The 27628-nt window shown below is 40.9% G+C and overlaps 1 protein-coding gene across 1 annotated transcript in view; it reads left to right on the forward strand.

Moving 5' to 3' along the window:
- The window catches only part of Fancm (FA complementation group M), a 56681-nt gene that overhangs the window by 15388 nt on the left and 13665 nt on the right, over nucleotides 1–27628 (forward strand). The window contains exons 5-16 of the mRNA XM_029541166.1: nucleotides 1865–1997; nucleotides 3172–3306; nucleotides 4571–4657; nucleotides 5659–5843; nucleotides 7244–7450; nucleotides 9066–9270; nucleotides 12112–12263; nucleotides 13080–13235; nucleotides 16194–18048; nucleotides 24927–25012; nucleotides 25110–25172; nucleotides 26892–27023. Coding sequence (XP_029397026.1) covers nucleotides 1865–1997; nucleotides 3172–3306; nucleotides 4571–4657; nucleotides 5659–5843; nucleotides 7244–7450; nucleotides 9066–9270; nucleotides 12112–12263; nucleotides 13080–13235; nucleotides 16194–18048; nucleotides 24927–25012; nucleotides 25110–25172; nucleotides 26892–27023 — 3396 coding nt within the window. The remainder of the gene's footprint in view (nucleotides 1–1864; nucleotides 1998–3171; nucleotides 3307–4570; nucleotides 4658–5658; nucleotides 5844–7243; nucleotides 7451–9065; nucleotides 9271–12111; nucleotides 12264–13079; nucleotides 13236–16193; nucleotides 18049–24926; nucleotides 25013–25109; nucleotides 25173–26891; nucleotides 27024–27628) is intronic.

A 27628-nucleotide genomic window follows, 5' to 3' on the forward strand; every position in this document is an offset into this window, starting at 1 on the left:
GAGAGAGAGAGAGAGAGAGAGAGAGAGAGAGGGAGAGGGAGAGGGAGAGGGAGAGGGAGAGGGCGAGGGAGAGGGAAATGTATTAGAAGTGTTTTAAGAGAGAACTTAGGTATGATTAGAACTTAGGTTCATGTTTAGTTAACTTAAGTTATATGTGTCTGTCCGTTCATCCTGACTGTCCTTGCTGAGGCAGGGTCTCGCTGTTTGTGATGCTTCCGTGAACACTCCAGTCTGGCTGGCCCCCCAGCCTCTACCTCCCACTTTGCCTTAGGAGTGCTGGGAATATAGATAGCCATATCACATCCTGGTTGGTTGTTTTTGAGGTAGGGCCTGAACTATATAGCCCTGGCTGGCCCTAAACTCTGAATGTAGTCAAGGTTAGCCTTGACCTTACCTAGATCTACTTGCCTCTGCTGAGATTAAAGGTATACACCGCCATGCCAAGCTTATATGTGTGTTTTCACGTGGGTTCAGGGGATCAAGCTTGAGCCATCAGATTTGTGTAGCTGGAACTGAGCTATCTCCCAACCCGCAGGTTTTAGTTTTTAACACGCAGTCTTTAGTCTGACTAAAATTTAAAGCCACAACCTTTAGTCCAGCTCTTGATACCAGAAGTCAGAAGAAACCTTCTAGCAAACTTGAAAGAAAGGAGCAAAGAAACAAAGAAAGATTGATTATATTTGTTTCTGCATATATGCCAGAGCATGTGTGGGGAGGCCAGAGGACAGCACGTAAGAGGAAGCTCTCTCCTACCATATGTGTTCAGGGTTTGAACTCAGTCACCAGTCTTGATGACAAGCACCTTTACCTGCTGAGCAACAAGATCCTTGTTTATTTATAGTAGAAGAATGGTGGATGGATGGGAACATTTCTATCAAACTATCTCCAACGTCAGAAGAGATGTTCACCGTATAGACTGGCTCTGAGTCCTTTGAACTGAGAGTGATCTGCACCAGGCCAGTGGCAATTGAAACAGGACAGCCACTTGATGTGGCTGAGACAGGGATTGGAGGTCTTCAATGTGTGGCCACCTGGGACTTGTTTGCAGAGTTGTGGCAAGAAACTAGGGGAGAAACTGGATTTAAGCTGGGTGTGGGACTGATGCCTATAATTTCAGCATTGGGTAGGTTGAAGCAGGATTGCTGGGTTGCTGAGAGTTCTAAGGCAGCAATTGGGGAGCTATGTCTTAAACAAACAAAATACATCAGTGGAAGGAAAAAGGGAACGAAGGATGGGAGAGAGGAAAATAGTAAGTATCTTTATCAAATATAGAAAAATGAAGGTCTGTCTTGGTGAGCTTCTATAGCTCTCTTTTGGATGTGCCTCTTGAAGCCAGACTGGGTTATATTCATACATACTGAGTTCAGGCCAGATTGAGGCCATATAGCAAGACCCTGTGGTGTATGTATACAGAGAGAGAGAGAGAGAGAGAGAGAGAGAGAGAGAGAGAGAGAGAGAGAGAGAGAGAGAGAAATTAACAAAATATTTGTCCTTCATGAGACCAAGTCTATCCAAATACTTTCCACTTCCACATAGCTCACATATTTTCCTCAGTGCTTGTCCCAATAGCTAATTAATAATGACTTTGAAAGGACACACGAACAGCCTATATATTACAAATAATTTACCTATGAAAATTTCCTGTTTCCTGTTGATTCCTTTTTTTTAAGGGGTGGGCTTTATTTGGAAACTACATGATACTTACATAGCCATACCCTGTCATGTGACACTCTGTAGAACTGTCAAGTTATAACCAGTATAGATGGTGATTCCGGTCTTCTGACCCTTACTGTGTTACAGTGACAGTGGCATGGAGTTGACATTGTCATTTCTTCTCTGGATAAATTTGACATGTTTCCTGCAGGGAATTCAGCAAGGCATAATTGAAGGGGAGTTTGCCATCTGCATAAGTTTATATCATGGCTATGAGTTACTGCAGCAAATGGGAATGCGGTCATTATATTTCTTTCTTTCTGGAATCATGGATGGAACTAAAGGTAAGTTATAGGAAATTATTTCAAAGAAACAATGACATGTTTTTCTGGTTCAAGACATTGAGCCAAAACCAAGGTTTTGAATCCACTTAAACTTGTTTTTTTTTTTTTTCCAGTGAAAATAAGTTTTTTCATGCAAGTCTATTCTAGTCACTGTTTCCTCTCCTTGGTCATCTCCCAAATCCTCCCCACCTCCCAACCAAACCATCTCCACTTCTTCTTTCTTTCTCTTTAGAAAACAAATAGGCAAAACAACAACAAAACCAAAATCAGATCAAGAAATTAAAAAAAAAGTAAAAGAAACACATATGTGCACAGAAAGGCAAACCCATGAAAACAAAGTCAGAAACCATAAACAATCAGCAGAGACCGTAAAGCAAAAAATACCCAGACAAAGCAATATGAAACAAAAATCTCCTTAAATACTATTGAGTTCCTTTTGTGTTGAGCATTTATTGGTGAGCATGGGGCCTCGTAAGTATCTGGCAATGTCACAACCTAGCAGAGACAGCCAGTAGAGGGGACCCGAGGGATGCCAGGAGAAGTTCGCAGCTGTGCTTCTCTCAATGAAGGGAAGATCTGCGAAGATTGAGACTCACACGCTTTGCACAGCTAGCTCTATAAGCAAGCCTAGCTCAGCCGCTGGCACTGTCCAGCAAGTCCTACTTATATCCCTCCAAACATCACATATCCTCCTTGGGTCTTGCCTCAGCACATGCATCCAGTCAGCCTGAGTCCACAGAAGCACGAGAAACTGCAGAACATCATCAGAAGTTTTTTGGTGCGCTTCTCTCTATGGAGTCTTAACAAATGTAGCTCCACTACACAGTGCAAGTGCAATGCGACCAATACATGTCTGTCATTTGCAAAGACTCCTTCATCATGTGTCCTTTCACGTGCTTGCTTTAGTAGAGCATTCTCTCTTCTGTGTCTGCTTCAGCTAAACGTTCCTTCAGGAATCTGCCTTAGTCTTTCACCCGTGCCTACTTCAAAACAGCATCCAACACAGTGGACTCCAAAGGACACTTCTGTTTACACTTTACCTTGTGAATATGGAACTAGGGCAGATTGTTGACTTCCATGTTAAATAGGAGAAGTTTGCTTCATAGTTAAAGTCTCATTTCTCTTTACTAAGGAGTAACTTTTTACTTATGAAACCTTTTCTTATCTCCTGAAGGAATGACACGGGCAAAAAATGAGCTCAGCCGAAATGAGGACTTCATGAAGCTGTACACTCACCTGCAGAGTGCATTTGCTCACGCGCGGGGTCCCGCAGCAGCCAGTGCCAACGATGCTTCGGCTGTCCAGAGAGGTCTGGTGTTTCAGGGAAAACTGTGTTGTTTTAACTGAGTACAGTGACAGCTTGGGATGCTGAGGAAGGAGGCTCACTTCAACCCAAGCTTATAGGCAGCTCCAAGCAACATCGAAGACCCCTTCAGAAAAATAAATACTACAACATGCTGTTTTCCTTGATTGAGATTAACGCTGAAACTTTTACCTTTCTGTGTACATCTGCGTATACATTCTTCTATTTTTGTAGCCAGTCCTGCCAAATGTTAAGTGTTTTGTTCAGTGAGTTAGGGTATTACGATTGATGTACACAAATTTATTAAGGCTAATAAACTTTAAATGGCTTTATCAGTAGTAGTTACTTATAGTGAAAAGCCCCAGAACTACTCAATATTGAGATGTAGTTAAACTAAAAATATATTTCTTTCCCTTTTGTTTTGCTGAGTCTATCTAAATTCTCTCTCAGAATGCTATTTTCATGAAAATTAAAGGTTTTGTTTGCACTTACATGCTATCTAGAGAGTACTTACATTTAGGCTAAGGCTTTGCCTTGAGTACTCTCTGTAACTGAGGCTGGCCTTGAAGTCTTAATTCTCCTTCCTCAACCTCCCAAGTGCTGGACTTACAACTGTGTACCACCAGAGCCAAGGGAAAAAATTAAGTTTTTTGGTTTTTTTTTTGTTTTGTTTTATTTTTTTTTGTTTTTCAAGACAGGGTTTTTCTGTGTATCCCTGGCTGTCCTGGAACTCACTCTGTAGACCAGGCTGGACTTGAACTCAGAAATCCACCTGCCTCTGCCTCCCAAGTGCTGGGATTAAAGGTGTGTGCCACCATACCTGGCAAAAAAATTAAGTTTTAACATGTATTTTTTTTCTTTGTTTTAGATTTTTTTTTTTATTACGATTAACGTGTATGTGTTTGTGTTTCCTTGTATGTGTGTGTGGTGTGTGGTATGTGTGGTGTGTGTGGTGGGGGGATGCCTGTGGAGGCCGGAGGAACTGGAGTTACCGTGGTTGTGAGTCACCTGAGGTGAGAGCTAGGAACCAAACCCAGGTCTTCTGCAAGGGCAGTATGTGCTCCTACCTGCTGAGCTACCTCTCCAGGCCTACTGCGTACTTTCAAAAAGATGTGTGTGCTACTCCACAGTCAGAGAATTGATGCTGACCATGGTGCTGCACATCCCAGCAGGCCTGAGGCAGAGGCAGGCAGGTCTCTGAGTTCAAGACCATATTTTTAAATGGGACTATATAGAAAAAAAAAATTGTTTATTTTTTCTCCCTCTTCAGGAAATAAAGAGAAAAAGTTTGTCTATAGTCATCCAAAGTTAAAGAAACTGGAAGAAGTTATACTTGAACACTTCAAGTCATGGAATGGTGTGTAACAATTAGTAGTTTTTTTTTGTTTGTTTGTTTGTTTTAAGATTTGTTTATTTATTATATTTATTACATATATATTTATTTATTATATGTAAGTACACTGTAGCTATCTTCAGACACTCCAGAAGAGGGCGTCAGATCTTGTTAAGGATGGTTGTGAGCCACCATGTGGTTGCTGGGATTTGAACTCCAGACCTTCAGAAGAGCAGTCAGGTGCTCTTACCCACTGAGCCATCTTACCAGCCCACAATTAGTAGTTTTAAGACAAAGTGGTAACTGAAAAAAAGTAAAATCCCTAGGGAGGAGGTGGAGCCTAATTACTCTGGATAATGATATTTATAACTTCTGGAAAGTTAGGATAGGTGGGAGCGAAAGAAATAATGAAATTCGAAAACTACAGTTTTACATGAAAAGCTTAGTTTGAGGCAGTATGAGGGAAATAGAGAATCAGTCAGCTCAAGCAGGTTTAGTGATGCTGTGGTTCTAGATCACTGGGAGACACCAGGAGAGGGAGTGGTCTCTCAGCAGCTCCTTCCACCTCTTCCTGAGCACTGAGACATGGGCCAGTACTGGGATGTAGGCTGCAATAATCAGCCATTGTGGTGAATTGGAAAGGCTAGCGGGTTTGGAGTAGACAGGGTCTGTAGTGAAGGTGGAGCAGATTGGTGCTCAGTTGGAGTGCAGAGGAAGTATCATACATGTGCTTGAATTGATGGGTTAGGCAGGTACTGATCCAGGTATTGAGCTGATTTCTTGAGCCATGATTTTATGGTAGCCAATGAGAAACAGGGAGTTGAATGTCTTAAGTACTTTTGAAGTAGGTATTCATGAGTGCGTGGTTTCAGGCTTCTGCTTTCCAGTAGGTGCTCTCACAATGCTCTTCCATTTGGTGTGCAGTCTTAGGCACTAAGCAGAAGGCTCTGTACATGCTAGGCCATCTACTACTTTCTTAGCTTTAAATGCTTCTTTTAAAACATAGCATATTTCCTGTTCCACAGCTAAAAACTCCACTGAGAAGAAATGCCATGAGAGCAGAGTTATGATCTTCTCTTCATTCCGAGATAGCGTTGAGGAGATTGCAGAAATGCTTTCACAGCACCAGCCAGTTATTAGAGTGATGACCTTTGTTGGCCATGCTTCAGGGAAAAACACCAAAGGTTTTACCCAGCGGGAACAACTGCAGGTAATTAGTTATTAATTTTCCATGTAATAAAATAAAAATAGAATGGATTAGCTCTGTTGTAATCCATCTTCTAATTTGGTTGTTATAGTATGTATCTTTAATGCCAGCACTCAGGAGGCAAAGATGGGGCTAGCCTGAGTTCAGGGCTAGTCTGGTATACATAGCATATTTTAGGAGCTACATAGTAAGACTGTCTCAAACAAACATAAAAATGAACCCTGCAACAACAACAAAAAATGATAACTTTATAATTAATATGCAAGTAAAGATAAGGATAGGCACATTTTGAAAGATCAGATGGGTTTTATACAGGTTCTGAAACATTTAGTCATTCAGTTATTTTTTTTGAAGTTTTGAGATACAGGTTTACATAGGTGAGGCTGCTTCTGTATCTACCTCCCAAGCACTAGGGTTTCAGGTGTGTCCGTTATAGCTGCTTAGTGGTGAATGGTTCTGCTCTTACATCTCTAGCATGCAGCCCATGTTTGCCTGTGGGGTGCCAGAGTTCTAGGAGTTCAATTTCTACAAACATTTTTATTTTTCATTATGCATGTGTGTGTATGCGTACATATGATTAAAAATAGAGATCAAAAGGGTGTCTGATCCCTTGGAGCTAGAGTTATAGATGGTTATGAACTTGCTTGATGTGGGTTCTGGGGACCAAACCTGGGACTTCTACAAGAATAGCAGGTGCTTTTAGTTGTTGATCCATCTCTACAGCCTTTATTTTAACCTTATATTGTGTGTAGACTCTCACATCACAGCATTTGTGTAGCGATCGGTTGTTCTCCACTTCCCCCTCCCAGAGGTCCTACTCAGGTTGCAAAGCTTGCTGGCAAGTGTTCTGACATGCTGAGCTGGCTTACAGACCTGAGGCATTCTTTGTGATTTTCTTACCTATTTAGAGACTGGGTCTTAACTTTGTAGCCCTAGCTGTTCTGCAACTCAGACTCATCTGCCTCCTGGATGCTAGGATTTAAAGTGCACACGACCATTCCAGGACTGACCATTCTTAGTTTAGCTATGCAGAATCATACATTTAGTTCTAAGGTACGGTAAATAGGAGTAATTGGCCCCAGGCTTTTTCCCTGCTCTCTTCTCCTCTCAATGATGCAAAAAAGTAAAACTGGGCTTCCTTGTAGAGAAACAAAGTTATTACCAGAGTGACTTGGCATCATAGTTGTTATTAAAACAAAGGAATTAGGATTGTTCTTTCCATTTTATTGGCACTGTTTTGGCTTATATTGTCATTTTATGGTGTCCCGTGTTTCCCACCCCCATGTGATGTCCTTAATGCTTTAAAATCTGATTTTACCTTTTCAAGATGAATGGGGAAAAATGCAAACTCTGCAAATCTGTGAGATTTTCGTGAAGTGATTTTTGAGTTGTTTGTGTTTGAGGTGGTGAGACAGTTCCGAGACGGTGGCTATAACACGCTGGTTTCCACCTGTGTTGGAGAAGAAGGTTTGGATATAGGGGAAGTGGATCTTATAATATGCTTTGATGCCCAGAAGAGTCCAATCCGCCTCATCCAGCGCATGGGTAGAACTGGCCGCAAACGGCAAGGCAGGATTGTCGTTATCCTCGCTGAAGGACGGGAAGAGCGTGTAAGTGGATTGTGTAAGCCTGACTGGCATTGAAATTGAAGAGACAACCCAAGAACAGTCTTCTAGCATCCAGAACCCAAGCACTCTGAGCAAATGTGCCTGCATTGTTATTAGATTCTTAGTCTGTCTTGAGTATAAGGAAGAATTCTTGGCAGAATTCACTTTCCTAATTTTTTCTTATTTGAGGAAACACATTTTGGTACTTCATTATAACTCAGGTACCATACAATATAACAGCTAATATGTATTTATTTTTCCATTTCTCTACACTTTTCTTTTAATGACAGCATCTCATCTATCCCAGGCTGGTTTGAACTCACTTTCTGACCAAGGAGGACCAAGAACTTGAGATCTTCTAGCCGTCATTTCTTAAATGCTATAATGAAATGTGTGTACCAGTGCTGCCACAATTCATATAGTTCCTGTATGTTGGGCAAGCACTTCACCCAGCCAGCTATGTATACAGTCCCTCCCTGTACTTTTACATCCATGCACTTAGATTGTTTTCCTTTAATAGTATTTTTGAATCTTAAATAATTAGCTAAATAAATAAATGAAAAGCTAACTGCATGCACCAGAGCTGACACACTGTATATAAAACCTAATGTATAGGTAGATGTTCTAGTTCTTCCCTGAGGAGTGCTGGTGCCTTATCTATTTGAAAAGGAACTTGAATTTTAATAATATTCTCTATAGTCATGGGTACCAGAACTTTCTAAATATGATATTACACTTTTTACACTATTACAGTAAAATACTGACCAGTTTTATAACACATTGGGACAAATTCGGGAAGTAAATACAGAGTTTCACATTATAGATTCTCCCAACATCTGATAGCTTTTAGAAACTGATTTGAAATGTTTTATTCACCCTTCAATTCAACCTGAAAAATGAATTCCATTCAGTAAGACTGTTCATGTCATTATAATATGTGTTACCCATAAACTGATCCTAATATAATGCTTACATGTCAAATAGTGGATCTACATTCTGATTTTATTACCTAGCCAGACTACTTAACATCTTTATCTAGGTATGTGTTTTCTGATCTGTAAAGTGGTAATAAAGTTTCATACTTAATGAGGACTTTATGTGCACTGTATTTCAAGTGCTCTAGATTGTCTGTATTATCCAATCCAGCCCATGCCTGTGGGCAAAGTGTTCAGTTTTTGGAGACAGGAAAGAAAGTGGAACTGTAGACAGATGAACAAGCTGAAGTAAAGGCTTCATTTCCTCTCCTATAAGTCTCCCTTGCACCAAATATAACCTTATACTTAGGTACAAATGTCAGCCATATCAAAAGCAGTAAGCCAATAAAAATCTCATTCCATGAGATTCTCACATATATGCATGTTTTTTTTCCTTTTTACAAATAGTTGTTAAGCTTTTGCAGTAATAGATTTTAAAATGACTTTCTTCAAGAATCTAAGTTAGGGATCTTTTTTCACATTCAAGACTATAGGAATTCTATTCTCTAGTTCTTAAGTGAATCAAAGTGTAATTTTATGTTTAAAATAAACATTAATTTATATATCTCGGACATATTGCTTATTATAGCTAAATAATTACTACAAAACCGATGAAAGCATTATATCTTGTATTTGTTTTGCAGACATATAATCAGAGTCAGTCCAACAAAAAAAATATTTATAAAGCCATTTCAGGTAACAGACAAATGCTGCATTTATACCAAGGAAGTCCACGAATGGTTCCTGATAAAATCAATCCTGAATTACACAAAATGTTCATCACACACGGTGTCTATGAACCAGAGAAGGCTCGGAGTATACATCGAAGGTCATTTTCCTCAAGGGGTGGTAAGTAAAACTTGTACACTTGACACATTCTTCACTCCCTCCCGTTCTGGGTAGCCCCTGTTTTGGTTTTACAGTCTAGGTCTTTCATTTCCATTTGTACATCTACTGAGCCAGGGATTCCTGGGGCATGGACTGCAGCAGCTCAGGCTCCTTTCTGTTTTCACAGAGTGCTTCCCTGGGCGGAACAGGCTGGAGCCTCAATTGAACTCAGGAGCCTTCCCTTTGACTTTGTTTCTTTCCTGGTTCTTTTTTCCTTCTTCCACTGCAGGGAGCCATCTTGACCCTTACAGTGCCTACCATGCTCACTGTGCACGTTCCTTCTCTTGGCAGGAATCTTGTCCTTAACATGCTCGTTTATAACACGGCCAGCCGCAGCTGAGTATTGTACATGCTCCATTTTGCTATGGTAACAATTAGGGATTCCTCTTTGAAAAGTACCAAATCCCATAATATCTGCAGAGTCACTCTTGTAGATTTACATGTATGTGGCCAAAGAAACAACTCTTGTTTTCTAAAAGGTTTGGAGAACATGCATGAGCGCCTCTCCTCTTTCCCACTGTTTTGTTGTTTTGGAGAATTAATGGAAGATGTTGGCTCCTGAAAGAAACAGAGCATTCCCATCCTCCTCTCCCTCTTCCTTCCCCTCCTTCTGTCTCTTCTGATCATCATCATTATCATCATCATCATCATCAACATCTAGTTTTGGTTATTCAAGACACAGTTTTTCTGTGTCACTCTAGCTGTTCTAGAACTTGATCTGTAGACCAGGCTGGCCTCAAACTCTAGAGACCCACCTGTCTCTGCCTCCTGAGTGCTGGGATCAAAGGTGTGCGCCACCACTGTCTGACACATAACCTATCTTTATACAGTGTTTTTTTCTTTGAAAAGCTCAGTCTATGTTCTAAGATGTTTCGAGTCTTAGGAAAGATCAAAAATTATTGGTGTGACAGGAGAAGATACTGGTGACATGGAGTGCCAGACACTCAGCGGGGAAACTGAAAGTTTAAAAAGAAGACCTCTAAGCATTCGGTTAGATTGTGTGCATTCACACTGTCTACTGCATGCCAAAGCGAGAGGGAAGTTCTCCCCTACAAGTACACCAGGCAGATACTTCCCTTTCCATGTGTGTTCCCAGGACTGCCTCACCTTCATGTAGAAGGATACCACCACAGCAGCCTTTCATCATTCACCTGGTAGCTCACAGCCATTTGTACTGTGTTATATTTGGAAGCCAGTCTGGGCTGTATGGCGGGTTCCAGGTCAGTTTTGAGGTTCTCTTAATGAAACAAAGCAAAATTGATAAAGTATTTGCTAGTGTATATTTTCCTACTTTCCCCTGAATCCTGTTTCGGTACCTGTGACTCTTTCCAAAATTATGACTGTATTCTATGCAGTTTTTCATAAATCATCATCCATGCACATTAATATGTAGTTCATCAAGGTATAGAGTCTTTTTTTTTTTTTTTTTTTTTTTAAATATTTATTTACTATATGTAAGTACACTGTAGCTGTCTTCAGACACTCCAGAAGAGGGCATCAGATTTCCTTACGGATGGTTGTGAGCCACCATGTGGTTGCTGGGATTTGAACTCAGGACCTTTGGAAGAGCAGTTGGGACTCTTAACCACTGAGCCATTTCACCAGCCCCCAAGGTATAGAGTCTTAAAGTTTTTTTTAAGTAACTGAAACATTGGCGCTCCTTCCTATTTAAAAAGCTGGAGACATGGCTCAGTGGTTGAGAACACTAGCTGCTGTTCCAGGGTACCTGGCTTCTATTCTAAGCACCCACATAGTGTCTCACAACTGTCTGTAACTCCCTGTCCCTGGGGGTCCAGTGCCCTTTTCTGGCCTCCTCTAGAACTGCACACATGTGGTACACGGATATACATGTGGGGCAGTGAACTATGCATGTAGGCAAAAACACCCATACACATGAAAGAAAAAGAAATCAAAATATCTTTAAAAATTAGAGTAAGTAAGAGAGCCCCTAAGATCATTTACTTATAAAGCTCTTAATTTTACAGATGGGAAAACGTTTTCAGAAAAGTCATTTTTCTAAAACTTCCTGCGCAGTATTTAGGCATAGCGCAAACCAAAGTTTCTGAGTTCCTATGTTAGTAACCTTTGAGGAATTTTTTTTGTCTGAGTCGGACTACAGTTCTACCTCACACTCTCTCCCCCCCACACCGCCTTGTATCTTTCTTCTCCCATCTTCCCCTACTGAAAACGTAAGCCTCCACGCCTCTTGGTCCTCTTGGTCCTCCCTCTCCTGAGGCCTCAGCTGACCATGCTGATAGTGCTATCTACGCTGCTGCTAGTTTTCATGTGGAAGTCAGTCTAACTCAGCTTCACAACAGATTTTACATGAGTGCCCAAAAGGAGCCAGACACCTAGCTCTCTGCTCCACTAATGAACCCACTGCTAAGGTTAGCACTTACATGGACAAGACCCTTTCAAAGAGGTGAGTGAAGCTTATGCAGTAGTAGAATGGAGAAGCAATACACAGTAATTTTATGTGACTAGTTCTAGTTTCCAGAAATGGGATTTATTTTTTTATTTTTTTGGTTTTTCAAGACAGGGTTTCTCTGTATAGCCCTGGCTGTCCTGGAACTCACTCTGTAGGCCAGGCTGGCCTCAAACATAGAAATTCACCTGCCTCTGCCTCCCAAGTGCTGGGATTAAAGGCGTGCGCCACCACCGCCCAGCTCAGAAATAGGATCTTGGATTAGCAGAACTGGAAGTAAATAGATGAAGCAGATAGGGTTTAGGAAGTACTATGTATTTTGTGTCTGTCTTGCAGGTTACTTTAAACCTCTTCCCAACTATTGTTTCAACTTCCAGGAATAAAAGCTAGTAATTCGAATGAAGACAGGCTGTTATCAGAAGAGGAATTTAACCTATGGAACAGATTCTATAGGTTAGGAGACAGTGACAAGGTTAAAGGAGTGGCATTGCCTCAGTCTCACTTCCCATCTTTACAGGAGGACAGAGCGGTGAGTTGGCTGTGTGCAGTGCTTGTGCTTGGAATGTCAGTTCACTTACAGTAATGGTCAGTTATAAAGGGAGTCACCAAAGTCAACCCTTTAAGGACTCCTCTTTCTCTTCATTTGCTTCCACATAACTGCCTTTTCTGCAGGTTGTAGTTTGATTTCGTAACATTGCATGGCCAGGATGGCACAGTGTGCTCTGCTAGTTCCCTGCTGTGCTTAGACCCACTGTGTGGTACTAGCATGAGTTATACTGCCCTGTGGGCCTTGTGCAAACTGCTGTGTCGTTCTGAAACTTTAGTCAAGACTTAAGTTGGATGCTAGTTACTTCCATGGACAAGCTTGGTGAGCTCAGTCACAGTGGCGAGAACTGCCCCAGGTCTAGTGTACTAGGAGAAAGCTGGAGGAAGATGCCCAGGGATGATGGCTTCTCACTCTGGCAATGGAGGTGTGTGTTAGTCACCAGCAGGTAGAATGACATATGGCAGTGGGCAGGAAGAGTTGGGATCACTTCAACAGGGATCAGTGGATGCCACCACACTATATTGTGGGATTTAGCAAAGTAGTGATTTTTAAAGCCAAACATTTTTTCAAATATTTGCTCATGGCATGTTTTATAGAACTTCAGATGGTTAATTTTAAATATAATTTAAAAAGTAACTTTATACTTTATAAAATTATTTTCCTGTTTTTTCCTTGAGGGTTTTAGTTGAGAGTGCCTATGTGGATTTAAGTGGTTTAAATTAAGTTTGTTATTTGTAACGAAGCATGTCTTTAAAATTGGCTTGTGAAATCTCATTTCTCATTATTTTTTAAATGAAGACTCAAGACCCAACTACTGGAATTCACCAACTCTCTCTCTCTGAATGGAGTGTCTGGCAAGATCATCCGCTTCCTACATATCAAGTTGGCCATTCGGATCGTTGCCACCATTTTATAAGCATTATGCAAATAATAGAAGGAATGAGACACGAAGAGGTACAGATTCTTAGAGCTCTCTCCTCATTCCCAAATCCTTCTCTCATCCTTTCTCTTCCTGCCTTCCTCCCTCTGTCAGTGTTTGGAGACAGGGTCTTGCTATGTAGCTGAAACTCCAGTGCTTAACTGCTTCAGTGTCCTGAGGGCTGGCATTACAGGCACATGCTACCACTCCTGGTTGTTTGGCTCTGCTTGTATCTTGCTTGTGTATTGATGAAACTAGAAAGAAGAGTGCATATCATTTACTGATTTCTTCTTCTTTCTGCTCTTCCTGCTCTTTGGTGTATATGTGAGTGTGTCTGTGTGTATGTAGTGTGTCTGTGTGCATGTGGTGTGACTGTGTGTGTGTCTCAGAGTTTCATGTACTCTAGGCTGCTTTGACTTCCATATGTAGCCAAGAATGACCTAGAACTTCTATTTATTATTATATATAAGTACACTGTAGCTGTCTTCAGATGCACCAGAAGAGGGCGTCAGATCTCATTATGGACGGTTGTGAGCCACCATGTGGTTACTGGGATTTGAAGGACCTTTGGAAGAGCTGTCAGTGCTTTTAACCACTGAGCCATCTCTCCAGCCCAACCTAGAACTTCTAAACCTCCTGCTTCTACCTCTACAGTGCTGGGATCACAAGACTACACCTCTATGTTTCTTATCTGGGTCCTGGGGATATAGCTCAAGGCTTCTTGTGTGCTAAGCGAGCACTCTACCAGTGGAGCTACATTCCCAGCCCTTAACCTTAAATAGAAATTTGAAGTCATTGTTACAAGAAACAAAAGTATTTATTAAAATTAATTATAGCTATAGATATTTATAGTGCCTTATATCTCAGTAAAGAACTTTCTGCCTTAAAAGAAATAGACTTCATTAAGTGTGAGAAGAACATTATCTAAATGCCATGTTACAGTTCAATTCTAAATGGTTGAGTGATTTATAAAGCCACTTCAAGGTTCTTGTTACAGGAGCTAGAGAAGGTTCAATGGTTAAGATTTGAAAACCTGAATTTGGTTCCCAACACCCACATTGACGGTCACAGCTGCCCGTAGCTCCAGCTCCTGGAGATCCAATAACCTCTATAGACTTGTGGCATTTGCCCTCATACCCATACACAAAATAAAGTAATTTTTACAATTAAAAATAATAAAGACTGGTCTACAAAGTGAGTTCCAGGACAGCCAGGGCTATACAGAGAAACCCTGTCTCGAAAAAAAAAAAAAAAAAAAAAAAAAAAAAAGAAGAAGAAGATCTTTTGAAATATCCAAAAGATTCTTGATACATTGAGATTTTTGATTTCTAAAATTATTGTCCATCATGTCTGTTGTATGGTATCTCTTGTATGCTGGTGTTGGGTTAGAGAATCGTTAATTTTTGTTGATGTTGTTGTGTTTGTTTATTAAGTTTTTTGAGTCAGGCTCTCACTCTGTAGGTCTGGCTGGCCTGGAAGTCTCTGTTTTCCATTCTCCATCTTTACCAAGTTGATCTTGATCTCAGAATGATCCTCCTGCATCTGACTCTCAGACGCTGGGAGTAAGAGATACACCACCACAGCCAACCCTTGGAGTCATTCATTTCTTCAACAGTGTTTTGTTTGTTTTGCTATTCTTTACTGGGAATTGAACTTAGGGCCTCATGCATGCAAAGTAAACAACTTACTATACACTTTATACTACATACACTGAGCTGTGGTGGCAACTCTTAAATGGTTTCTTTTTTACTTTCCCACGGGAGTCAAATAGTGAGCATCTCACAAGTATAAAATCTGTGATGAATACCTGCTTCATAGGACTGTTGTATTAAAATGATGTAAGGAGGGGCTGGTGAGATGGCTCAGTGGGTAAGAGCACTCGACTGCTCTTCCGAAGGACCGGAGTTCAAATCCCAGCAACCACATGGTGGCTCACAACCATCCGTAACAAGATCTGATGCCCTCTTCTGGAGTGTCTGAAGACAGCTACAGTGTACTTACCTATAATAAATAAATAAATCTTTAAAAAAAAAATGATGTAAGGAATTTAAACAGTAATTGGCACAAAATCAGTGTTTAACAATTTGTAGCTGCTTTTATTGTGGGGGGTGATCTTGAATACTTTTAAGTGGATAAATGAGTTGTAGATCTTAGCAAATTATGTACCATCAAATTAACACATTTACTGAAGGCCTTCTGTATCTGAAGCTAGCTTCTAGGCCCTATTACCACAAACTGAAGACACCAAAGAATGTTATCTCTCTGGATACATCTACTAGCAGGAAACAGATATTGCTGACGTTAACAATTGCTTTATTTATTATTCAGAAATGTAGAGAGGTGACTAGTTACATTTATGGGCAGCAGAGAAATTATGACCAAAGAAACGTTCTCACGGAGGCAGGGAAGGTGGAGATTGCAGCCCTGCGAAAGCTATTGGTTGGAAATTTCTAAAACCGTCTTGGTTGATAATTTTACTTAAAAATGGAATCATATCCGAAGCTTTGATTGTTTCTAGGGGTACTAAGAAAGTGTTTTTTTCTGGTTGTGATTCATGCCTGTAACCCCAGCACTGCAGAGAGAGTAAAAGGATGCGTTAGCTTGAACTACGAGCCAAGACCGCGTTTCAGAAAGCAAACCAGACAAACAAACAAGGCTTCTCTTGGTTTACTGTTGAGAATTTAAATTTACTATGTGTATATCTTTTAGGAAATTAATTTCTTAATTAAATGTTAGGTATCCGTAACATTACATACCAATTGAAGCTGGTCTGTAAAGGACTAGCCATTATGGTGGCTCTGTGTCTTGAGATTAAAAAGTAGCCAGTGATTTCAGAGTGTTGACATTTACTTTTTTTTTTCTTGATTTGTTAGAACTTGGGGGATTTCAAACAAAATCATGTGAATGATAGAGTTTTTTAGAAAAATAGTACAGAGTGAAACTCATTTGGCTTATTTTGTTTTTCTGACTTTCTGCTGTTTCTTGTTTTATAGGATGAATGCAGCTATGAGTTGAAAATTAGACCTTTTCTACAAATGGAAGATGTCTGCTCAAAATATCACACTCCTAGGAATGGATATAATAATGTAGCCAGTGTCGCCAGTAGAGCTCACAAGAAGTCTTCGTGTAGACCGAGTGTAGATGCAGGAGGCTCCGTGTCAGTGATAGAGCCTGAGGAAGAGCGTGCTGACACTGTTAAACAAAGGGATTCTAAATGGACCAAAATGACTTCTCTAAGGGAAAAAGCTTGTAGAGCAGTGAGAACAGGCCAGATTTGTGAGCAAAGTGATGGGGATGAGGATGAGGACGAGGATGATTCAGATTCTTCAGACACTAATAGACATTCCCCTGACGAAGCTGTTTCCCAGGTAGGCCCACCCAGTGGTGAAAGGATGGCAGATGTTGGTGGCATCTCCATCCTGGGTGCTGTCACTGAAGATGATAACCATTCAGGAACATCACAAATGGAGTGTCAGGTCACAAATAAATCACATGCCAGGTACTCATTAGATTCTGGTTATAGTAGTTTCAGTGATGAGAAATCTATATCATCAAATTTGTTTCTTCCATTGGAAGAAGAGCTGTACACCGATAGAGCTGCTGAGCAGTTTTATAATTGTCAGCCCATGACAGAAGACGTAATAGCTAATGTGGAGAAATTTTTATCCCATTCTCCCCCATCTCTCAGTGGACTCTCAGACTTGGAGTATGATGTTACTCAGGGTTTTGAACTTGACAATATGTCCTGCTCACCCCACCCAGAGCATGAACACAGCCCTAGACCTATGTCTCCGGCATCACACTCCGCTGGGAATTCTCAACAAAACTTAGAATTGAATTCAGCAAAATGTATTAGTCATCCTGCTGAAAAATATTGTCTCCCTGGCACAACTCATAATAAGGTTTCCGATCAGTCCTCTTTCTGTGACTCTGATAGTAAAGGCCATAATATTAAATATCAAAATTCAGTATCTAACAGTTGTGCTCAAATACAAGTAAACCTTGAAAATAATTTCGTTGGTAAGAACAGCCATGATGATAGTGAACCCCCAGTCTTGTTCACGGATGAAGATGAGAGCTTACTGTTATTTGAAGATGATTTGAAGAATATTGAAGATGGTACTGAAGAGTTAAATGGGGCGGCCCTTCCTCCCTTCGACGGTATCAGTCGGCCCCTCTGTGTGTCAGGTAAAACTCTCACAAGTGAAATGCCTCCAGTCTCTCACTTCTTAATTTCTGACGAACTGTTGTTAGATGATGATTCTGAACCTGAAGACCAAATCATCCATGATGCCAAGAGTTGGAAATGTCATGAAGATGTGGAGGATGGACAAGAAGAGCTGAAGACCAACAGACAGACTTTTGATTGCTCTGCAGACTTATTTTCTGTTACCTTTGACTTAGGATTTTGTAGTTCAGGTTCAGATGATGAAATCCCAGCAGGTACTCGATTCCTGGGAGCAGCTGATGTGTCTGGAAGGCATTCTGATAAGGAGATAAAGGATGCCAGTGGAGCTTCAGGTCCACTGGGTGGAGCCATATCACCAATTCCAACTGAAGAAGCGCAGTGGTCCCCTTGGGCACAGAATAAGGAATGTACTTCTTTCCACTTTGCCCCATCCTCGCCAGTGAAGCAGAGAGTCATGAGTACACCGCTTTCTAAGTCACACACGAGTTCCAAGACAGGAGCACACATGTTCAAGACACTAGACTCTACCAAGGAGAAAGCAGGTGGACAGGGTTTTAAAATGGCATTGAACCCAAGACTGGACAATCTAGGATTTTCTGTAGAAGAGACGAAGAGCAGTGATCGGCTCTTTGTGCATCAGTCCCCTCGGCCCATTGAAGGTAAGAAAGGATGTCTCTGAAGTGCATGACTTTCTGGGAAACGCGGTCCAAAAGTAAGTCTGTACTACTCCAAAACTAATTGTTCGCAGTGTACGTAGCAAATTAGATAATTACATATGTATTGATGCTTCTGCTGGGAGATAGGAATGTTTTGTGCTATTTACTGCCAAATACACAAAGAAGTGTGAGATTTGGCCCAATTACTTGTTTGTGAAACTCATGTAAGACATTTGGAAAATGCCAGTAAAGTGTAGCAATAACTGCCAAGATACTGGCTGTATAAGATGTGGAGAAGGCAGTGAAAAGTTGTTGAGTTCGATTAGAATGGAAAGGATGCCTGGGTATTGTTGACTTTCCGCCTGGTTCCTCCAGGCTGTACACATAATTTAGGTGTGGGAAGTAATAAGGAATTGAGGTGTTAAAGCTAACGAGACAAAGGAAAGTTTGAGGGGCTGGAGTGCTTATATAATATTTAGAAGGCTAATATCAGACCACAAGATCAAGAGAACAGCATCTCAGAGTAGCTGTAAATTTGAGTTTCCTGTGTGTGTCTACCTCTCAAACTCTGGGCTTGCAGGCATATACACTACCATGCTTGTTAAATAACATTTAATTTCTAAAACATAGTTTAGGGACTGCTCTGACATTCCTCTCACTAGTTATGGTTGTTCTCACTAGGTGGCTCTCAACCTTTGGGTCATGACCCCTTTGGTGTGTTAAATTGACCCTTTCACAGGAGTCACTGAAGACCATGAGAAAACAGATATTTATATTATAATTCATAACAATTATTGCAGCTATGAAATAGCAACAAAAGTAATTATGATTAAAGGTTGTTAAACATAGGGAACTGTATTAAAGGACAGCAGCATTAGGAAGGTTGAGAACCCCTGAGTTATATAGTTCCTCTGAGCCTTCGATTCCTGTTTAATAACATCTTTATTACACCTCATTGATAGGTGCAGTCATTTTTCTAGTTTTATATTATTTGTATTACTAAAACTTCTCCTTGCCTTGTATTTAACTATTGTTTACACACAATATAATGAACAGCATATAGATAAAAGAATTATTAATAAGGAAATCTGTAACTGGTACTTTTTGCTTCACCTAATTAAAAGAGATTTTAATATTTTTTTTTACCATTCTGCATGTTTGGTGTGGGAGGAGGGTTCCTTAAAACGCCACTGAGGCAATTAAAAAATAAGCTTCCTGAAATAATGATTGCTGTAGCTAAGTGATTTGTTTCACTCTGGCTTCATATCATTAGAAGATGATGAAAAAAGAGCAGTTGGAATATATAATGTAACTCAATGTTATCAATGTCTTAGCTGAGTGGTGTTAGAGTCAGAACATGGGTAGGCTCCATCCACCAGGCTACTTCAGGAGGTGTTGGCCATGAAATACATAGGAATCTATGTGCCCATGCCTAGCCTGCCACTGGGAGGTCCTGCATTAGGACTCTGGCCTGTGACTGATCTCCATGTTTTCCAGGATATAGTTCAGTGAGTTTGTGTGACATAATGCCGAACTATAGGTTCGTCCCCAACACTGCAGATGTACACATGAGCATATAAAGACCTCAATTGTAACTCGGTGCATTTCTGCTAATACAACCCTGAGAAATCTTAAGCAATCATGAGGAATTGGTTTCTGGTGGATCTTCTCGGAGAGAACTTCATCACATTCTCTGTTCACAAATCCTTGTGAACAAAAGCCCCCTTCTCTACTTTGACATTCTGCTGAGATACTGGAAGATAATTCTTTAAGCCCCATAGAAGGAGACCTGCAAGTGTCTTTGAGGAGCATCCCTTAAAAACACAAGGTGCCTTTTGTCTGCCTGCTAGGTACCATGCTGTGTGTCACCTTTGACCTTCTGGAGGTCTTTCTCAAGGATTTGCTGGCAGACTCTAAGCTTCATGTTGGCCTGGCTATCTCCTGAATTTGATGTTTGAATGGAAGATTTCTTAATTTTAGTATTTTTTGTCATCTAGAAAGGCTGGGGATTTTCAAAAACAGTAAGTTCCAATTGCTTCCAGTTTAAAAGGAGTTTGTCTCATTTGTTTTGCTGTATCAGCAAGAATCGGCTGCTTATACCTTGGATCCTGGGTATGAGTTCTTCACCAGGGCATTGAATTTTACCATGTTAAACTTTCTTGACTTGATTTTAAGAGATTTCCTTTCTTCCTGTTTCAGGAAGATTTCCATTGAGCTCTCACCAGTAACTTCTCTTAAACCATTAATCCTCTCTGTAAACATTCTCTAAGCCTTTGCAAAACCACCAAAATCGTCCCACTTGGTACCCATGGTCTGGCTCCTAAGCTCCTTCATTGGTTTAGGTTTTTGTAGTTGCAGCCTCTTCTTTCTTGATACCAAAATGTGTGTGATGTGTGTGGTATTACAGTGTGACCTGCCCCCAACAACAAAAATATTATTTCCTTGGGTTTCTGTGAGCCAGGAATCCAAGTGTGACCAAATGGGCCTGGCTCAGGATATGGAGGTTGCTGTCAACCCCTGGGTCAGGGCTTTTTTTTTTTCCTCACTTCTGTGAAATCATGACTGTGTTTGGAAGATGTGCTTTTCATGTACATGAGTGTGCAGATTTGTACTCCTGTGCATGTGCATGAAGTCAGAGGACGATGTCACGTGTGTCTGTCACCCTCTGCCTGTTTTGATTCAGGGTTCTCACTGAACTCTTTCAGCCAGGCTGACTGGTCAGCGGTTCTCAGTGTCTGCTTCCCTCTTTCCCTGGTGTTGGGGATACAGGCATACACAACCATGCTTGGCTTTTTACTTGGGTACTGGAAATTCAAACTTAGTAGCCCGCATTCATTTAATTGTGTGTGTGTGTGTGTGTGTGTGTGTGTGTGTGTGTGTGTATACCTCACCTTTTTACTTTTCAATTGCTGTGAGGAGATGCCATGCCCAAGGCAGTTTATAGATGGAAGTTCACTGGAGCCTTCAGTTTAAGAAGCGAGTCCATGCCCATCCTGCTGAGAGCTTGGCAGTAGGCAGGCCTGCTGCTGGGAAGCAACTGAGAGCTCACATCTGATCCACAAGCACAAGGCAGGGAGCTGACTGGGAATGGCCTGGGCTTATGAAAGCTCAAAGCCTGCCCCCCCAGTGACACCTCCTTCAACTAGGCCCCAGTCCTAACCCCTCCCACATAGTTCCACCAACTGAGGGCCAAGTATTTAAACATACAAGCCTGTGGTGTTCATGCTCATCCAAACTACCACATTTTACTCCCTGAATCCAATAAGTTTGAAGCCCTATCACAGTGCAAAATGCATTTAGTCCAACTTTATGAGCCACCATGTGGTTGCTGGGATTTGAACTCTGGACCTTTGGAAGAGCACTTGGGTGCTCTTACCCACTGAGCCATCTCACCAGCCCTTAGTCTAACTTTAAAAGTTGTCACAGTCTTTCACAGTACCAACACAGTTTCAAAGTCCAAAGATTCTTTTGAGACCCACAGCAGTCTCTTAACTGTAACTCTCTGTAAAATCAAAGAGTATATTACATATGTTCAACATGTAATGGCACAGAATATATATTACCATTCCAAAAGGGGGGGAATTGGGGAATAATAAAGGCCAAAACAAGCCCCAGACTGTGTCCAGTGCCAAAAGGCTCAGATGGCTCCACACTTCCATTTTGCTAACTACAAAACTCTCTCTCTCTCCTGGGCTACTACCCATCTGCAGATCTCCTTGGCAAGCTCTGGCATCTTTAACATCTTGGGATCTCCAAACCAATCCAGGTCTCGCTTTCACAGCCTCACATAATGGCTTCTCCTACATACAGGGACTCCCCTGCCACCCTCCTGGCTTTAGCAAGTTACCTAAGCTGTGGGAGATTCCACAACCCCTTTACTACTGCATCTTTTTTCACTCTAAAGCCAAAACCACGTGGCGGATACTGCCAAGTTCTGATGCCTGTTTGGGCTGAAACCTGGCCCCCTCCTTGAATCATATTTGCCAGTTTTGCTTTGTTGTTGCTCCTTAGGAACAGATCATTTCTTAGGCCTTTCTTTTTACAAATAGCAGGATTATTTCAGGAGCACCTCTCCCTGAGGGTACCACTCCCTCTATTCTCATTTTCTTTCTCTCTTTCAACACAAACCCTGGCTACCACATTAAATACCCTGATGCCCCTTTTCACTTGCATAAGAGTGACCAATAATGGCTATGTGACCGAGTCAGACTGGGTGGTCTTGAAATGTCTGTTGCAAGGGTAGTCAAAAGCACTTCAATTTAGCCTCAGGCACAGTCTTAGGCTAGCTATGCTCATGGCTAAAATATCCCAAGAACGGTCTCTAGAGAGGACCCCTGCAGATGTCAGACAGGGAAGCACCTGTACAAAGAGATTTTGGGGAATCTAATCCCAGGAAGTTCATGTCAGCGTATTTAAAACTCAGTACGATTTGGGGAGAGGTTTCCAGGCAGCACAGTCTGTCAGTCCAATTCCAGTTGTGCAATAATGTTTAAGGGGTGACCGCATAGAAACTCTTTTACAAAGTTCATGTGACCATGAGGGTGGGTTCTGTAGTTTAACAGCCTAGAGTCTAGCAAACTCCACTCCCAGCCTTCCAGGCAGGAGAAGAGGCATTTTATCTCCTCCAAGAAGAAGCCCCAGGGTGTTTAATCCTGGTTTTCCTAGTGCTCTGTGGCTGCAAAGACTCTTGTGCCCCCAGCTGTCTCTATTCCATTTGCTAATATTGTTACCCTCTGTGTCCTTGCGCTGTGCTTCCAGAATCCACATTGCTCTCAACACTACGGTTTTCCAATCCCCTACTAGTCCTCCACATCGCTCCAAAAACATGGTCAAACCTGTCACATCTGTAGTACTCCAGGTACCAGCCTGTCTTAGTACCCTCCCTCTCTCGCTCCCTCCCTTCCTTCCTTCCTTCCTTCCTTCCTTCCTTCCTTCCTTCCTTCCTTCCTTCCTTCCTAATGTACATTGATATTTTGCCTGCGTATACGTCTGAATGAGGATGTCACACAGGAAAAAGTTACAGACAGCTCTGTATTCTGCCCTTCGGGTGCTGGGAATTGAACCTGGATCCTTTGGAAGAAGAGCTGGTGCTCTTAACTGCTGAGTCATCTCTCCAACCCTGTCTTAGTTACCTTTTGATTGCTGTGTAGAGAGCTGCTACGACCAAGGCAACTTATAGAAGAGTTTATTGGCATTTATAGTTTAAGAGGATGAGTCTATAAACATCATGATGTTGGAAGCATAGCAGCAAGCAGGCCTGGTGCTAGAAAAAAGCTGAGAGCTCACATCTGATCCACAAGCACAAGGCAGAGCTAACTGGGAGTGGCCTGGGCTTATAAACCTTGACATCTGTCCCCAGTGGCACACCTCTTCTAATACCCACACCTGCCAATCCTTTCCAAGTGTCATCAACAACTGGGGGCCAAGTATTCAAACACAGGAATGTACAGAGCCATTCCCATTCAAACCACAACAGTGCGTATGGTATGTACTGTGTGTAGAATGAGGGTGCACACATGCCAGTTGGGAGTGTGTGGAAGTCAAAGGATAATTTTTAGGAGTTTTGTCCTAAAAACTCTATCATAGGTTCTAGAGACCATACCCGGGTCTTCCGGTTCAAATGCTTAATTTCACATACACACAAACACACACACACACACATTATATTTAACTAAAAGTATTTTAGATTTTTTGTGTACCCAGGCTACCTTTGAATTCCCTGTGTAGCAGAGGGTGACCTTGAAGTTTCACTCCTACCCATCTGATACTGGGATTACTGGCTTGGGCAGCCACAGCAGATTTATTTAGTACCACTCCCAGTTTGTCAGTGCTGGGGATGGAAATCAAGGAAGCTTTGTGCCTGCTCAGTCAACTGAGCTACACCCCACCTTTTACACCCCACAGCCCAGCTTCACGGAAGGCTTACGTTAGGAATGAAGTCTATCCTACACTGACGGGTTGAGAGGAATTGTGATCAGCTACGGAGGACTAGGGAACAGGCTCTACCGGTTACTCTCTGACCTCCTTATGTGTGCTGGGCCTTACAGATGTCCCACACATTGTAAATGTTTCATTTTTAAAAAAGCCATGGCCTGAAAAAAGCACATATGTCTTTTCTCTTTACATTTTGTAAGTTGGGGCTTCATTTTAAATACATATTTTTAGAGGTTTATTTTTATTTCCTGTATGTAAGTAGTATTTTGCTTGTACAAGTAAAAGTCTACCACATGCATGTAGTGCCCTTGAACATTAGAATAGGGTGTTGTATTCCCTAGAAATAGAGTTACAGAAAGTTGTAAATGCCATGTGGGTGCTGGGAATTGAACCCTGGTCCTCTGTAAGAGCAGCCAATTCTCTAACTACTAAGCTTTCTCTCCAGGCTCTTAAATATGTATTTATCAGCAAGCTAATATCTTTTGTTCTCCTCTGTTCTCTTTTTCAAAATACTTTAAAGTTTATGTGTATATATATATATATATATATTTATGTATGTATGTATATATATATATACATATATATGTGTATGTGTGTGTGTGTGTATATGTATGTATGTGTATACAGACACACACACACGTCTTTGTGAACATATGCCACATGTCTGGTTGTCCTTGGCAGCCCATTGTGAGCTGCATAGCATGGAGTCTAAGAACTAGACTCATTCTTTGTAGACCGACTGGTCTCAAACTCGCAGAGATCTGCCTCCCTTGCCTCCCAAATACTAAAATTAAAGATAGACACTCCCGTGCCTGGCCCGATGACCTTTTACAAAGATAAATAAGTAATGCGAATAAGAAATTTAGGAAATTTTAATTATGGTAATCAGTAATATAATTGTGTTGGAGTAACTTTAACTATTGACCAGATTCACTTTTCAATTATAGTTGAACACTTAACTAGTGAAAGCGAAGATGATGTTTTCCTGAGAAAAACTAAAAAACCAAAAGGAAATGTCCTAAAGTCCCCCGAGGTAAGTTATTCCTCCCCCCACAGTGCTACAGTCAGGTGAAGCCATGCTCCCCTTCCTGACTGTGTTATATCTTAAACTGTTTGTTTGTTTCATCTAGGATCAGAAAAACAACAAAGTTGATTCACCCATCCATGTTGTAAAAAAGCCCAGAGTTCTCAGTGTAAGTAAATTACAGGCATTTTTATTCCTAGTGGTCTGGGGGTGTCTATTTGTGTCTGCTTGTGTCTGGGAGGCAAGAAAGGGCATCAGAGGACCTGGAGCTAAAATTACAATGGTTGGAGCCACCTAGCATAGGTGCTGGGAACCAAACTCGGGACCTTGGAAGAGCAATGTGTACTCTTAACCACTGAATCATCTTTTCAGCCACAGTAACCTAAATTGTTTTAGGCTAAGTAATAAAAGAAAAAGCATGCACAGAAGAAAAAGTAGTATAGTTGATCTTACAGGTATATGCTTAGCAGAACAATAGACACTATCTTTTGTTGTTGTTGTTGTTGTTTTTCTGAGTCAAGGTTTCTCTGTTCTGGAACTCATATAGACCAAATTGGCCCTGAACTCAAAGAGATCCACCTGCCTCTGCCTCCTGATTGCTGGGATTAAAGGTGTGCACCACCACCACACAGCTGACACCATATCTTTTTTATTTATTTATTTTTAAAAGATTTATTATTATATGTAAGTACACTGTAGCTGTCTTCAGACGAACCAGAAGAGGGGATCAGATCTCATTACAGGTGGTTGTGAGCCACCATGTGGCTGCTGGGATTTGAACTCAGGACCTTCCGAAGAGCAGGCATTGCCCTTATTGACTGAGCCATCTCACCAGCCCCCTGACACCATATCTTATGTGATTAGAATTTCTACTTCTGCTAAAGAAACTGATTCATTATAAACTTTCCTGATGATAACAAGTATAAATAATAAAGAAACAGAAGAAGAAAGAATAAAAAAGAAGGTGTAATTTTTGAAGTCAAGATAAGAAAAAAAGCAGCCTTTAGCCTAAACGTTAGGAGTTGTGTGTGGTAAGCTTCCTGAGAGTGCTTAGACACCACAGCTAGCAAGGAAACTGGGCGAGATGGGTGCTGTCCAGAATAGACAGCTCGCACAGGGCCCATGGAGGGCAATTGCACCTCTGCACTTTGAGGTCTTGAATGAGACTTTGTCCTGTCTCCTCCAAGCTAGGGGCTTCTAGCTGCTTCATGCTTAAGATAGTATCTTTGTCTTTCATTTCTGTTTTATTGCAGCAGCAAACATCTGCAGGCTATATCTTGTAGAGCTTCTATCTAATGGGTCATTTGGACAAAGTTAATTAAAAATCCCACCAATCCATATTAACCTTGTATACTCATATATTCACTCAAAAAACTTGCTTTGGCATTCTGCTCTACCCAAAATGACTAGTGGCTTATAAAAAGTACATTACAATTCAGACAAAGTTGTGATAGTTTTGCTGTGTTCTGTGAAAATTATTCCTACAAACTAAAATTATTTGTTAAACTTTCCATTTGTATTATTGTGCAAGAACAGTGGAGGGCTTTTTTAAAATTTGTTACTGCTCTATTAGTTTCTTGATTTCAAAGGTTTTCCGTATGTTTGGATGAACTTTTATCTTTTGTGAAATCCTTGAAAATCTACAGAAAACACTGTAAGTTTTCAGCAGACACATTTGATGAAACACTAAGTCGGGTGAACACATGCCTGACTGACCGCTTATGTTCTAGCTGGGGAGAACAATTGAGAATGTTGACTAGAATACTTAGTCATTGAAAAGGAAAAAAAAACACTAAAATCAATCACTCTTAAGAAATAACATAAGTTAAATCAATCGAGTTAGGTTTTTCTTTCTTATGTAAGTCTTATGTTACCTAACTTTTTACAGTCAGAATTAGCATCTAGCGATGATGAGAGTGAGAATTTTGGCAGAACATGTCCAAGATTGGAACACTTCAAGGGTCGTAACTGGAATACCAGGAAAGGCTCCAAAGCCCAAAAGAAACGGATTCAAGTCAAGGTAGTCTTTCCTTACTCATTTAATGTACATTTGTTACATACACAGATGTGCATGTGTGTTAGTACCCATGAGTATGTGTATATGCTATGTGAACACATGATAGATAGATAGATAGATAGATAGACAGACAGACAGACAGATAGACAGATATGGGAGTTTTGCCTATATTTATCTCTGCACCATGTATGTGCCTGCTGCCCACACAGGCTAGAAGAAGGTGGAACTGAAATCGTAGATGATTGTGATCTACGATGTGGGTGGGTGGGTGGGTGGAAGAGCAGTCAGTGCTCTTGAGTGCTGAGCCATCTCACCAGCCCCAGGAAACACATTTTCTTCAAAAGACGCACTTTCACACTAATTTTGCAATTTTTATTTTTTTTTGGAATTAAAAATCTCAAAAGTGTTCTTTTTATTTTTCTTCTTGTTCTGACTTCATCTTATTAATGGTTTGTTATTTTAAATGATTAATAAAGAAATCGAAATATATCGAGAATTTTCTGTTCAAATTTAAGAAAATATAGAGAGCCAGACCTGAGTTTTAGGAAATTTGCTTTTTCTTAAAAAAAAAAAAAAAATAACAATTTCTTTTTTTTTTTTTTTTTTTT

This window comes from Mus pahari, chromosome 7, assembly GCF_900095145.1.
Source record: "Mus pahari chromosome 7, PAHARI_EIJ_v1.1, whole genome shotgun sequence".
NCBI lineage: Eukaryota > Metazoa > Chordata > Mammalia > Rodentia > Muridae > Mus > Mus pahari.